The sequence below is a fragment of the Pseudonaja textilis genome, chromosome 6, assembly GCF_049901715.1.
Source record: "Pseudonaja textilis isolate UNSWEBS1 chromosome 6, rPseTex1.2, whole genome shotgun sequence".
NCBI classification, from domain to species: domain Eukaryota; kingdom Metazoa; phylum Chordata; class Lepidosauria; order Squamata; family Elapidae; genus Pseudonaja; species Pseudonaja textilis.
In genome coordinates, this window is record NC_141995.1 from 7,207,815 (window position 1) to 7,223,257 (window position 15,443).

At 43.4% G+C, this 15,443-nt stretch overlaps 1 protein-coding gene across 1 annotated transcript in view; it reads right to left on the bottom strand.

The window, feature by feature from the left end:
• The window catches only part of SLC4A4 (solute carrier family 4 member 4), a 182,150-nt gene that overhangs the window by 23,942 nt on the left and 142,765 nt on the right, over positions 1-15,443 (bottom strand). Inside the window, 2 exon segments of the mRNA XM_087935768.1 lie at positions 12,758-12,919; positions 14,392-14,505. Of these exon segments, the coding sequence (XP_087791894.1) occupies positions 12,758-12,919; positions 14,392-14,505 (276 nt within the window).

The window sequence follows — 15,443 nt, forward strand, 5'->3', positions numbered from 1 at the left end:
TGCCAAGCAAAGCAGTCATTAAGTGGGTCATGCTTGATTTATTTTGTCATGGATGCTAAGCGAATCACTGCTGTTGCTAAATGAACCACACTGTCACTTCCCTCACTAACTGTTGGGCTCCAAGTTCACTCAGAGACTGTCAGCTCCGAATATGCCTCGCAGCAAATCACCTTATGAGCCATGTCACCTTATCTCTGCTGCTGCTGGATCTGTATCTCTGCTTGTGTGCTAGTTGATGGCTTTGGAATGACTCAGCAGAGCTGAGGATGGATTCTGCAACAACTGCAGGGCTGCAGGATGGATTCCGAAACAACGGCGGGGCTGCTGGAAATGGCTCTTTCCATGTACTGATGTGGTGCATATTGTTAAAGGGGGTTGGGGCAGATATAGGTGGTAATTAAGCCTTAGGTTAAAACATGGTGAAGGTGGCCCCAGGTGGGGATCAGTTAGTGAGGGTCGGAATAGGGTAGGGATTTAGACATGTTATAGGGCTAACAGCATTTAGGGATAATGGGTTAGGCGTGGCCAGAATTAGAACTGTGTATAGACCTGGGTGTGGTGGGGTGTGTCTCATGATAATGGTGATAAAAGGAAAGAGAGCAAACTCAAACCCAACTCTAACCTTGCCTGGCTTTTAGCCTATCTTGTCAGATAAGAGTATTTGTTGTTTGCTGATCTAATGAATAAACCACCATTGCACGACAAAGGAGCTGGAGTTTGTATTCATTTCAGGACTAATCTTCTATACTCAAGGACTGGCTGAGACTGACTTTGCTTCTCAGGAGTTTGCCAAGCACCCAAATTCTGATCAGGTGACCATGGGGATGGTACAATGGCTATAATTAACAAGGACTAACCATGCATCATTTTTTTTTTCAGTGCCATTATAAACTTTGAACTTTCACTAATTGACTGGTTGTTTAAGCCAGGAGGACACAGAAACAAACTCAAAGACACATACACCAAGAACCGTTCTGTAACTGCCTTTGCAACAAGCTTTTAAAAATTCAGTTAAAAGAAGAATGCGTTAACAGAGTAACTCGGCAGAATAACAAGAGTTAAATCCAGTTTGGCCCATTGACTTTGCTCACATGGGAAGCCTAGTGGGAAACTCACCAAAGGTGATCACATGGTCCCAAAAGGTCTATGGAGTTAGAACACAGAAGAACAGAGTTGGAGGGCACCTGGGAGATCTTCTAGCCCAACCCCCTGAGCAAGCAAGAAAACCCCTATACCACTTCAGGACAAAAAGCTGTCCAGTCTCTTCTTAAAAACCCTCCAGTGTTGGAGCATTCACAACTTCTGGAGGCAAATCGTTCCATTGTTTAATTGTTCTGTCAGAAAATTTCTCCTGAATTGTAAGTTTGTTCACTCCTTCATTAGTTTCTACATTAATGAACATAAACTTAGATACAGAGTGGCTCTAGCTATAATGTAAGAAAACAGATCAAAGTCATTGCTTTTTAAATTTGTTTTATTTAGCGTACGGCATCAACAGAGGTCATGCAATCACTGATATACACATTTAGTTTAAATAAAGTGTCAGCAAATCGGTGTTTCTATTGACTGATCAGTAGAGTAGAGTAGAGTAGAGTAGAATTAGAGTAGAGTAGAGTAGAGTAGAGTAGAGTAGAGTAGAGTAGAGTAGAGTAGAGTAGAGCCTACAGAGTTGCCCCTGCATGGCCCCATGGGAGTCTCACAACCAATCAGAATACAAGCCCAAATTCAAATCCCAACAGAGGGCATAAAACCCAGGCACTCTCAGCATCTCTTCACTTTTCACCCAGAAGTTCCAAGCCTTTCCACCATTAAACCATCTTTCCAAACAGCCTCCATGTTTCCAGTGTCTTTCTTCCCCACTTGGAAACTGAACCCAGAAGGATAATTCTTCCAACAGTTCTAGGTTGCTTCTCTCTCTGATTAGTTTCCATCCATTGTTCCTTGTCCATTTACTGCCCTCTTATCAAGTATTTAGGAATTGAGGGCTTGGTAGCCCAAGGAAACAACAGCCAACAATTTAACAGCCGGTCATCAACACCACCAATCAACAACTAGAAAACCACCCACACAACCAGGCATCATATAAATACTCCACACAGAACAGCCTAAAGCACAAATGCCGCTAGAGAGAAGTTCCCTGAAGATGGGATCCGGCACGAGTCCAAAAACTTGGAAGACTAAAACGCTGGTCCCAACAACCAACCCAGATTGGATCCGGCAGTATAAAGGGAGCTACTCAGGTGGTTCTAATCTCAACATTGCTCCCACAGCAAATGTGACGACCTGGGGCGTGGCACAAAGGCAACACAGACAGATAATCAATAAGAGTCCCTTTATTATCTCCAACTTTGCTCCCGGTGTCCGGGTTACCTTCTGGCTGGAGAAAAACTCTCCCAGGAACAGCCTTAGATTGCAGAAAATTAAGCCCAAACAAGCCAAACTGAAGTAATTAATTTGGCAGGGCAGGAGCAAGAATTTCAGACTTGAAGGCATAGCAAAACTCACAGGGTTGGGAAGAGGCCAGAAACGCAGATATGCAAAGACAACACAGGATAAAGTCACGTTTGCTCCCAACAACGTGCCACATGCAGCCTGCCTTTCTAATAAACTGTCTTCCCAGCTCTGACCAGCCAGACTGTGCCCTTCCTCAGCCTCCTCCACAGCCAACGGAGCCGTACTCCCATTCCCTGTTGGGCCTCCTCCTCGCCTTCAGACTCTGACAGGGGCATGATAGCAAGTGAGCTGAGAGATACTAAGGGATAAAACTTTACGACAAGAACCCACCAAATAAACACCTTTTTAATCCTACACGAAGTGGCCTTATGCATCCGAAACGTGTGAAAGAAAGTAAGACACAGTGAGTTAGGGCAATTAAGGTGTTAAGTTTCTCTTCAGCCATCAGGATACAGAGGCAAATTAAATGAAATTTAGAATTCACCTGCAAACGACAGAGTTATCCACCGAGATAAATATAGCTTTTGGAAGTAAAGCAGAGCAGACACTCTGCAAACCTTGAAAAGAAGTTAATTAGCACCAAGATTTGCATCTTGTTCTTGTCCCTTTCCCACACCCCACCTCAGTGTAAGTAAATTTAATCGGGTTGTCATTTTGTTCTCACATTCTGTGCTGTATTTCTGCCTTGCATGCAGCTTAAAAGAAAAATAACACCTTTCTTGCCAGTGTTTTCAAGTAAGGGGCAAAGAATAAAGATTCAAACTAGTGAAAATCACAGTACAAAAAGAATGGATCAGAGGACTTTGGAAATATGCAGAACTTGGAGAAGTACAGAAAATAAAGAAACATATTGTTAGGGGAAATACGATTGAACTTCATGCATTTTGTATTTTGAGTGCATTAACAGCTGTAGGGATAATTGAAAACAGATTCAAAGGAGAACGTTGCTTTCCACTGAAAATATATTCTTATTTTACTCATCTGTCATCTCTATCCAAAACCTTCAAACATAATAATTTTAAAAATTAGCGCAACCTTTTCACTGCTTCCAATGTTGTAAAAGAGAGTCTTTAAACAAGTATCTGTCCGATAGGTACCCATTATCAATAGCAGTGTGGCGTTTGGAAAAGACTGAGCTGAAGTCTTCACTCAGGTCCATGTTTCCAGCAGGAACATGGACCGTTCCTATTGGCTGATGCCGTTTGACAGCCGCCTATAAAAGGGAGCTGTCAAACGGCATCAGCTGCTGTCCGCCAGCTGGCTGCCTTGTTAGCGCAGCAGCCGCAGCAAGCCTTTATTGTTACGATACGGTAAAAGCTGAAGTTCGCTCCGTGTTCGCCTCAGGTTATTCCACCGCTCTACAACAGAGCAGGTATATTTATTTGATTGACAGTATTTCTACCCTACTTTACAATGGTATATTTTCAGAGCAATAGACAAAAACTAATTCAAAAATGGGAATAAGAACCAGAAATGCTAACAGGTACAGGTGGCTTCAAAAATCCGAGCAACTGGTTGGCTGCCTGGTTGCTGGGTGGGCGTGGCCTACTGGAACTTCCGGGAGGGCTGTTTTTTGCCTTTCCAAGAGTCTGAAGGCTTTCCCTGGGCCTCTTGGGAGGGTGAAAATGGCCTCCCCGGGCTCTGGAGGTCCCACCAGAAGCCAGAAACAGGCCCATTTCCAGACTTCCAGAAGGCCCGTTTTTAGATTAGATTAGATTAGATTCAACTTTATTGTCATTGCCATGGATACAGGCAACGAAATGCAGTTAGCATCCAACCAGAGTGCAAGACAACAGTAAAATATAAATATATGTATGCAAATATGCAAGGCATCTATGAATATGTCAACGGAAAGCACGACAAAATGTATGTACACGAGCCCACAAAGATAAGTGTGAGTGCACATATATGAACATATTCAACTGTACAAAATGTTTATGGACACGTTGAATATAAATACAGATGCACAGAGAACGATACAAAATACATCGTATATAATCAAGGGAAGCATCAGCATATGTGTGGGGACAAACGAACTGAGGAGTTCAGCAAGGAAACCGCTGTATGGTAAAAGCTGTTCCTTAGCCTGCTGGTCTTAGACTGCAGGCACCTGAACCTCCTTCCAGATGGAAGAAGAGTAAACAGTTTGTGGGCTCCCAGAGCCTCCCTGCAGACCTGCATTGAAAATAGGCTGCTACTAGGGATCTCTGATAAACATTTTCCTAAAAAGACGAAATATATAATAATTCATATTCTAACTGCGGCCAGATTAGCATTTGCCCAGTGCTGGAAATCATCCTGTTTACCTACAGATCAATTGGTCATTCAGAAAATATGTGACTGCGCAGAAATGGACAATTTAACCATAGCTCTTAAAAATAAAGAGTCTTCAGCATTTGATAATAATTGGAATGCGTGGTATAATTGGTTATATCAGAGATAAACTGTTCAAGGAATAATGGGTAATTTAAGCATAAATAGTAATAAGATGTGTATATTTAAAGTAAGGTAGGAGAATTGGATCTTGCAGACTGTCAAAAAGAATATCTGTTTGGTTTTAACGTATTTTCTTTTTCTTCCGTCTCTTTGTTTTTTTCTCTTTATACTTCTTTTTCTCCTTTCTCGTCGCAAGACCGGCGTTTTTTCTTTTTCTTTTCCTCTCTCTTTCTCTTCTTTCTTTCTTTTTTTTTCTCTCTGTTGCATATGTAATGTTGTTATGTTATTTTTAATTGTAAATTCAATAAAATTTATAAGAAAAAAAAAAAGAAAATAGGCTGCGTGGAGACTCCTGGGATGGGTGGTGCATTATGGGTGGGGCCAGCCGATTGGTTGAAATACTGATTCGGCAAACCAGAGGAAACTTAACACCCGGTTCGCCCAAACTGGTCCAAACTGGTAGAATCCAACCCTTGATGTTACCTAGTTGGGTAATGAACCATCTGCAAGAAAACCATCAAGCTCAGAGAGCACCAAGGACTCCACAGTTCAACCCTGAGCTGCACCTATTCTCTTCTAGCAGTCGTCAAGTGCACCGCCAGAAGTGGTGACGGCTTAAGAGGTTTGCTATCTCACTTCACCTCATCATGTGGCTGTCCTCAGTGGTCCTTTGCTGAGTTGACCAGCGCTCCTTTCATCTGGCCAATGGAAAAGGTAAAACATGGCAGCCAGGTATCAGCTCACTCGAACATCAGACCTGGCCTCCCCATGTTGGTTGGTACTTTTGAGAAAAGCCCCAAGTCCCAAGGAGACATCATGTAGTAGGAGGTGGGAAAAATATCAAAGCACATGGACACCTTGGCTGCTGGAGAGAAGAGATACTCCTAGGTGTAAGAGGACAGGACAAGGGAGGGATGTCTCCCGTGGGAAACCATCCCGTCCAGCAATTCCATAAGAAGTCTGAGACTTATAGAGTAGGAGCTCAGCCAATGAAACCCCATAGCACAACTAAAGGCTGCTGTGTTCTTGTCCTTAGAAATGGTCTCCAGGGTTGTTGTTTTTTCGAAAGAATTCAAAAGATTTATTAGGAGCAATATGTCGGCATTGACCCATATGAAGCCAACTCTGCCACAAGTAATTCACCGTCACCTGTGACCTTGTTTCCCCCCTCCCGCCTGGGCATGTCATAAATCAGATTCTCCAACCGAAGCACGTTCACGGGCTGGGTGTCATCAATCACCTCCTCCAATGAAGGATTTTCACAGGCAGAAGATCTGGTAGCCTAGGCTACAATCTTTGTAAGATAAGTGTGGAATGTACTTCTGGTTTTAATTGCCGTACTGCTCCTTCAGGTTTTCCCCCCCTCCTCCTTATGGCAATTTGAAAACAGGCATAGGAATGCTTTACGAGTTGACACCTAATTCCTTCAACCGTTCTCTGTATGTCTCATCCTCCAGTCTCCTAATCATCTTTGCACTCTTTCCAGAGTCTCAACATCTATTTTGTGTTGTGGTGACCAAACTCCAAGTGTGGTCTTACCAAGGCTTTATAAAGCGATACTAATGCTTCAAGTAATCCTGATTCTATCACTCTGTTAATGCAGCCTAGGATTGCATTGGCTTTTTTGGCAACTGCAGAAGAAGCATTTCAACTGCTGCTCCATTTATTATTTTTGGAATATCCATCCAGTTATGAGACCACATGCCTGCAGATGGAAATGCACAGTGCCAGATACCACCTGGGAGAGAACTGGGTCTTGATGTACCAAGTAATTAGCTTTTTTGTTGTGGTTGCTGTTGTTAATCAGGTGCTGAGGTTTTCCTATTTTTGAGGTTGAGTGAGTATCATACTTACAAAATATGGATAATCCTCGACTTACCGCAACTGAGCTCCAAATCTCCACTGCTAAGCAAGGCAGTTGTTAAATGAGTTTCCCCCTGTGTTATGACCTTTTTTGCCACAGTTGTTAAATGAATCACTGCAGTTGTTAAGATAATAACACAGTTGTTTAAGTGAATCTGGCTTGTCCAAAGGTCACAAAAGGTGATTACATACGCTGGGACAGTACAACTGTCATAAGTACATGCCAGTTGAAAAGTGTTCAAATCTTCATCACGTGCCCACAGAGATGCTGCAGTGGTTGTAACTGTGAAAAACGGTCATGTCACTTTGTTCAGTGCCATTCTAACTTCGAATGGTCATTAAATGAACTGCTGTAGGTTGAGAACTATCTGTGCTTGCTTTTCAAAAGGGCTATTTCCTGAATCTGGCATTTAGCTTGTTCCACAGAGCTTTCTCCACTCCCTAAGTGTGAATTGTAAATGATTGCTTGGCAATTAAGTTATGGATGGATGTAAAATATGGTATCTCTAGAAGACAAATGGATGTGATTGAATGTTACTGGTTTTGGCAAACTCATAAGCTGGTATGTCACAGTAGGTTTCACATGGATGTTAAGCATCAAATCAAATAAGTTTGATCAAAAGACTAGAGACCAGAACAAATAAAAACACTCAAGGAACAACCTGTGATGACCTGGGGCGTGGCACAAAAGCAACCAAGTCACAAAAATAGGTAAATTCCCTTTAATACCTTCAACTTGGTCCCCAATGTCCAGTTATCATCAGCTGGAGAAAAAAAACTCTCCCAAAAACAGTTTACAAAAGAAAGAAATGCAGTCCCAACCCAAAGTAAGGATAAATTAAAAATAACAAAATCAACATAAACCACGCTGAAGTAATTAACATGACAGGCCAGGATGATAAATTGCAGACTTCCAAAAAATAACAAAGCACACACAGTTGGGAGGACTCCAAAACCTAGATAAACTTCGACAAAGATAATGTACGCTTTGCTTCCAGCAAGGTGCTGTGTGCAAATGCCCTTCTTATATCCTGTTCCTTCAGCTGCAACTAATGAAAGGGTTCAGGGCCCTTTCCTCTCCCGTAAGCCATGTTGCTCCCTTCTCCATTCCTCTCTGTGTGTCCTAGGATGAAGAGGGGATGGCCCTGGTTCTTCCTCTGAATGGCCAGCCGGATTGTGCCCTTCCCCCGTTTCTTCCACAGCCACCGGAGCCACACTCCCTGTCAGCTGCTCAATCTCCCCCTCAGAATCAGACTCCCACAAGGGCATGTCACAACCAGTTATAAACTCTAGAATAATAAAATAATAAATAACAGATAAAATCTATATTAAAATCACAATTTGGCATCCAATCTGTCAGTTACACGTGGCCTAACTATACTATAATGTCAATCCTTAAAACTGTGAGGCTCATAGTCATTAAACACTAAAAATGCAAACAAGTAGTAATGCAAAAAGGTTTGCTACATTAGTTGTGTAAAATAGCTGCGGTGGGTTAATCACGTGTTTCCGATGAACCCCCAGTGCTGCTGTGCAGAATCTAGCCACCTGAGATGTAATCACAGTCTGTTCCCCCTTAAGCAGCCACTAGAGATAAGCGTGGTCGGAAAGGCTAGGATGCCTATCAATTATTGGGAGGACATGTTATTTTTGAATATCTCTATAGCACAGATGGCTCAGGCACAGAGCTTGTCGGCAGTTCAGCGGTTCGAATACCTGGCACTGTGTAATGGAGTGAGCTCCCGTGACTTGTCCCAGCTTCTGCCAACCTAGCAGTTCGAAAGCATGTAAAAATGCAAGTAGAAAAATAGGGGCTACTTTGGTGGGAAGGCAACAGTGCTCCGTGCACCTTCAGCGTTTACTCATGCCGGCCACATGACCACGGAGACCTCTTCAGACAGGGCTGGCTCTTTGGGTTTGAAATGGAGATGAGCGCTGCCCTCTAGAGCCAGAAACAATTAGCACGTATGTGCAAGGGGACCTTTACCTATAGAATAAGAGTCTCAAACTCAAGGCCTGTGGGCCAGATCTGGCCCATGGGATGCTTAGATCTGGCCCACGGGTCTGGCATGGAAATATCAAAGGACCGGCTGGCAGTGCCTCTGTCGGCCAAAATGGCCCACAGGGGGGCCATGCGCGGCCCCCGGGCAGCCCATTTTCAGCCTCTATGTCCTCCTGCATCACTCTGCCCCCCGCGCTTTGGCCGGCAAAGTGCTACAGGAGGCCGTCTAGGCCAAAAATGGGTGCGGGGGGCACATGATGCCCCCCGTGCCCTGTTTTGGCTGGTAGGGTGCTGCAGGAAGCATCCGTCCTGTCTCCCTCCCCCCTTCTCCATGTTAAGGTATTAAGATTTAAGAGCAGTCAGCAGCAGCTGACTGATACAACAAGGATGATTCAGCATAGCATGGGTATTGCCCTTTAAGACTGGGGATGGGTTCTATCCCTTTAAGAGGTGTTTATATAAGAGGCGGCCATTAGAGGGCTTGGTTCTCTCTCCTTGTGTGCGGTATTCATTGCAGAGTTCTCAGTGTAGAAGAAAGATTACTTGTAAGTTATTTTGCCTATCACGTATATGTCTGTATATAACTGTTGTATATAAACCACTGTTAAATGTCTAAGTCTCGGTGTGCTGTGTTTTGCTCTGGGTTGTCTCATAATAATAGTCACACTGCAAACACTCTGACACTCTGGCCCACGGAGGAGAACTACAATGCTGATCCAGCCCTTGAAGAAGTCCAGTTTGATACCCCTGCTATAGAAAGAGCATCGAAGGAGTATGTGTCCTACGGTCTCCACGTCTCTTGAGCCACAGGAGCAGAGACTTTCAGTCAATGGTATCTTTTTATGCTTGTCGTGCAGGACGGTCGATGGAAGCACATGGCGCCATGTGAGCGAAAATGCTTTCCGATGGGGACATCAAGCTTTATCCTGCCATCATGTATCAAGGATTGGTAATCTTATTTCGCCAGACACTATCTGTCAATTAAAAGAACAGCTGATAAGGAAGGAATCGACTAGAAAAATGTGAGATGGGAGAGCCATGTGGTGTGAAAATTTCACCTCGATGTTCCAGTATCGCTCAAGTTCATAAAACCTTGCATAGCCATCTCTTGGGAAATTCTTGTTAATGCAGGCAGGCCAAACAAGTTTCTCAAATGGCGTTCGAAAAGGTTTGTGCTAAAACTCTATTAACAGATTAACAGAGTTGGAAGGGACCTATCTAGTCCAACCCCCCAGCCCAAGCAGGAGACCCTACACCATTTCTGACAGTTGGGCAGTCCAGTCTCTTCTACAAAGCTTCCAGTGATGAAGTTCCCACAACTTCTGAGAGCAAACTGTTCCATTGGTTGATTGTTCTCACTGTCAGGAAATTTCTCCTTATTTCTAGGTTGAATCTCTCCTTGTTCAGTTTCCCTCCATTGTTCCTTGTCTGGCCTGCTATCTTCTCTTCAACTTCAGGTGGGTAAACCAGCTGGATAAAAATGGAAGATAAACATAGCTATCCTGAACCTGGGCTGCAGTAATACAGATCCAGCATGCTCTTCTGAATGTGTCTTCCTCCATCTGACCTTCTCTTGTTATTTTTCGTTGGGATTCCGTTCACACCTTCAGCCACCTGCAAAGATTCTGAATTCCCAGCCTTCAAAAATGGGAGATCCTTGATTTATCCGAACACTGTGGTTCGTTGTTGTTAATTGTTAGTCATGTCCGACCCATCGCAACCCCATGGACAACGTTCCTCCAGGCCTTCCTGTCCTCTACCATCATCTGGAGTTCATTTAAACTCACACTGACTGCTTCAGTGACTCCATCCAGCCACCTCTTTTTCTGCCGTCTCCCTCTTCTTCTATTGCCGTCAACTTTTCCCAGCATTCGGCTCTTCTCCAGCGAGTCCTTCCTTCTCATGAGGTGGCCAAAGTATTTGAGTTTCATCCTCAGGATCTGGCCTTCTAAAGAGCAGTCAGGGTAGAGTTCCACATTTGGAGAAAAATGCTAATCAGACACTGAGATGAAATAAACGATAAATGTTGAAATTAATAGATAAATGTTGATGTTGCAATGATAAGCAGCTGATGGAATCCAAAGATACTTCCTTCCAGGCTGAACAGTTATTCCAGCTGTGTTTCCTGATTCAAAGCCAAGACAAAGCCCATTTATATTTCTTCAGAAAGCATTTCTCACTAATTTCCTCCCCCCTCTTAGGGGCAATTGCTAGGTGACTGTGGAGGATCTATGTTGATTTAATCCCATTTCTGTTCCAGTCACACAGAAAGCAAGGAATAGGGTGGTCAGGCCTTAGAAATGAAGATCAGCAAAGATGCCGCTGAAGAAGGGGAGATGCGTTCTCCAAATTATTTGGGAGAATTATATTCTCCAAAGCACTTAAGGCAGGACAAGAATTAATGGGTGGAAACCAATGTTCATCTCAATGTCTTGAAGTCTTCTAGAATTTAGGATTAAAACCTCATCATCTTAATTGTTCAGGCCTTCTGGGAATCATTATCTAAAATGTCTAAATGCACCATAAGGCCAATCAGAATAGAGCTAGAAGGGACCTTGGAGGTCTTCTAGTCCAACCCCACCCCTGCTGAAGCATGAGACCCTATACCATTTCAGATAGGTGGCTGTCCAATCTTTTTTTTTAAAAAAAAAAAAAAACCTCCAGTGATGGAGTGCCCATGATTTGTGAAGGCAAAACTGTTCCAGCGGTTAATTGTCTTCACTGTTAGGCAGTTTCTCCTCAATTCCAGGTTGCTTCCCTCCTTGGTTAGTTTCCATCCGTTGCTTCTGGTCTCGCCTTCTGGCACTTCGGAAAATAGCTTGACTTCCTCTTCTTTGCGGCAGCCCCTCGAATATTGCAATACTGCTATCATGTCACTTCTAGTCCTTCTTTTCTCTAGACTTGCAACCGTTCTTCATATGTGTTTGTCTGCCAGGCCATTAATCGTCTTAGTTGCTCTTCTTTGCGCTTTTTTTTCACCAATGTCTCAACATCTTTCCTGTAATGTCGTGACCAAAACTGGACACAGAATTATTCTAGGGTTGGTCTTACTGAGGCTTTATAAAACGGTTCGAAGACTTCATGTGAGTTTGATTCTATGCCTCTGTTTATACAACCAAGGATTGTATTAGCTTGCTTGGCTGCTGTCTCAGACTGCTGGCTCGTGTTCAATAACGCATCCCTCAATGCATTATTTTAAGCAATATGCTGCTTCCAAGGAGACCTCATTAGAAGCTATCACCCTTGTTCTCAGAACAGTTATCTGCACCAATCTCCTGGAGAGATGTACCACAATTTTCCCTTTAAAACAATTTGTCGAATCCCTGTTCTAATCAGGGGGTGGGATTCTACCAGTTCGGACGAACTGGTAGTTCCAGCGATCATTTGGCCCTGCCCCAGTCTGCCATTTATTTCCATGTTTTGCAGCTCAGTTGATTCGCGCGGCACAGCAGATTATATGTCCCAGCTCTTTAACTCACTGGGGCTGCAGTAGAAGGTAAGTATTAGAGCTGAAACGCTGAGTTTTGAAAGGCTGTGCACGAAGCAGGTGCTCAACGAACTGGTTATTATGTCAACTCATAAAACATTCCTATGCCTGTTTCAGTAGTTGCCATAAAAAGCGGGGTGAGGAGTGAAAATACAATCCAACTCTTATCTTTAAAAGATTGTAACTAAAATACCAGAGTTTTTGCCCACGAGTATATTTAATTGGAGAATGTGAATGATGACACCCAGCCCGTGAACGTGCTCAATTGGAGAATCTGATTTATGACAAACCCAGGAGGGAAGGGGGGAAACAGGGTCACAGATGACTGTAAATTACGTAGGCCAGAGTTGGCTGCATACAGGGCAGGGCCAGTATGTCACCTCTAATGAATCCTGTGAAGTTTTTTGAAGCTTGGCTCGAGAATCATGATTTAATAAGAGCGATTGCTGGAATCCTGACAAATTACACCGGTTGAATCCCACCCCGGTTCTAATGTTACATAACAAGGCACCAACCTTCAGCTTGTGCTCTTTACGGTTGACAATCACAGCTGTGATTTGCTGGTCCATGAAGATGAGGATGGTGACCAGGAGAGCAGGAATAGCTGCGGCCAGGTATACCCACCAAGGGTTGCCTCCAAATGGTGTGATAAACCAGCTTCTATCTGGATGTGTTGGCTTCAGAGGGAAGAAGACAGAAAAGGGCATCAGAAAGACACTTCAAAACATGTCAAGTCAAAGGAAGAGTTTCTGAAGTAAACCCAAGTTCACACACACACACACACACACACACACACACAATCACAAACATTGCAAGAATGGGGCAAAGAATCCCATATCCTTTGCATGTTTAGATCCTCACACCCACTGTGTGTGTGTGTGTGTGTGTGTGTGTGTGTGTATGTATATTTGTTTTTGTAGATTTTCACGGGTACAGGTATGTAGGTCTAGGTGTGTTTGGGTCTTTTCCCATGTAAGATTGAGAGTATCTTGGCGACGTTTCGGCGAGATCCCACTCGCCATCCTCAGGCTGGTTCTTTCTGCTTTGTGCCAGTGCAAGTTGAAAGCACCAGCCTGAGGATGGCAAGTGGGACCTTGCCAAAACATCACCAAGATACTCTCAATCTTACAGGGGAAAAGACTCGAACACACCTAGACATACATACATACATATATATATATATATTTGTTTTCTGAGGTTCTCGCGGGTATTTGTATGTGTATCTTTGGTTATTCGGGTTTTCTCCCACGTAAAATTGGAAGTATCTAGGCAACGTTTCGATGAAGTCTCATTCATCATCTTCAGGCTTGTGTCTTCGGCTCTGTGCTTACATTACTCTGAGAAACACAGAGCCGAAGACACAAGCCTGAAGATGATGAATGAGACTTCATCGAAACGTTGCCTAGATACTTCCAATTTTACGCGGGAGAAAATCCTGAATAACCAAAGATACACACACACACACACACACACACACACACACACACACACACACATATATAGTATTCAGTTTTGTTCGGGTATTTTCCCACATCACTGTAGTTGTGCTTTTAAAGTTGTAGCAACGTTTTGGCAGAATCTCATCTGCCATCATCAGGCTTTTGTATTGTATTCGTCTGTGAGTCAGACTTTCACAGTATCCATATCCATATATATATGCATTTGCACTTCTTATTTCATAGGTATTGTCAGAGAAAAGCTTGCACAAGCTACTCAGCAATCCACAATGAAAACAGTGTCTATGGAGATTCTATAACCTTTGGGGGAAGTGCTTTGGGGGTGGGACATTTCTCTGTGGATCGCCAAAATTTTCTCACGGACCACCAGTGGTCCCCAGCCCACTGGTTGGTGACCACTGCTTTAGAAGGCCAGATCCTGAAGTTGAAATTCAAAGACTTTGGCCACCTAATGGGAAGGAAGGATTCACTGGAGAAGAGCCTAAAGCTGGGAACGACTGAGGGCAAAAGAAGAAGAAGGAGACGGCAGAGAAGGAGGTGGCTGGATGGAGTCACTGAAACAGTCAGCATGAGCTTAAATGGACTCTGGGGGATGGTAAAGGACAGGAAGGCCTGGAGGAACGTCGTCCATGAGGTCGCGATGGATTGGACACGACTTAACAACTAACAACAACAACAATAGTTTAACATACCTTGAATTCACTTGGCACAAGAAGTTTTGGTGTATCGACACCGACCAGAGCATCGATTCCACAAAAAATCAGAATAGAAATGACGATGGCAAAATCACTGATCAATTTTCTTGCCTGAAACAGAAAAGACAATTACATCAGTTTTTAAAATTTGCCCATTTTAAGGGGCCGGACAAATATGCACGGAAAAGAAAAAAATCAACACTAAAATAACTAAAATAGAGAATCAGCAACTAGAAACGCTCCGTCTGTCCAGCTGAAGAACATTCCAGAAGGCGCTGGCATCCATTTGGGCAGACAAAAGAGCCCAGGTTACAACATTACCACCTCAAAGTGCCCTTCCCATCAAACTCATTCATAATCCTGGTTTTTTTTCAGGATTTCTTCAACTGACTGCATCCAACTTGTGCAAAGCTGAATGAGAATCTGGAAGAAGGAGCATATGCACAAGAAAGCATGCATACCAAATGGAACAAAAGCCCTTGATTCTTTTAAAACTAACATTACTAAGTGCAATTCGGTGCACAATCAAACATTAGAATAGAATAACAGAGTTGGAAGGGACCTTGGAGGTCTTCTAGTCCAACCCCTGCTTAGGCAGGAAACCCTACACCACTTCAGACAAATGGTTATCCAATCTCTTCTTAAAAACCTCCCGTGTTGAAGCATTCACAACTTCTGGAGGCAAGTTGCTCTATCAGGAAATGTCTCTTTAGTTCTAGGTTGCTTCTCTCCTTGATTAGTGTCCATCCATGGCTTCTTGTTTTGCCTGAAGGTGCTTTGGAGAATAGCTTGATTCCCTCTTCTTTGGGGCAGCCCCTCAAATATTGGTAGACTGCTATTATGTCTCCTCCAGTCCTTCTTTTAATTAAACTAAACATACCCAGTTCCTACAACCGTTCTTCGTATGTTTCATCCTCCAGTCCCCTAATCATGTTTGTTGCTCTTCTCTGCACTCTTTCTAGAGTCTCCACATCTTTTTTACATCGTGGCGACCAAAAATGGATGCAGGATTCCAAGTGTGGCCTTATAAAGTGGTATTAACACTTCAC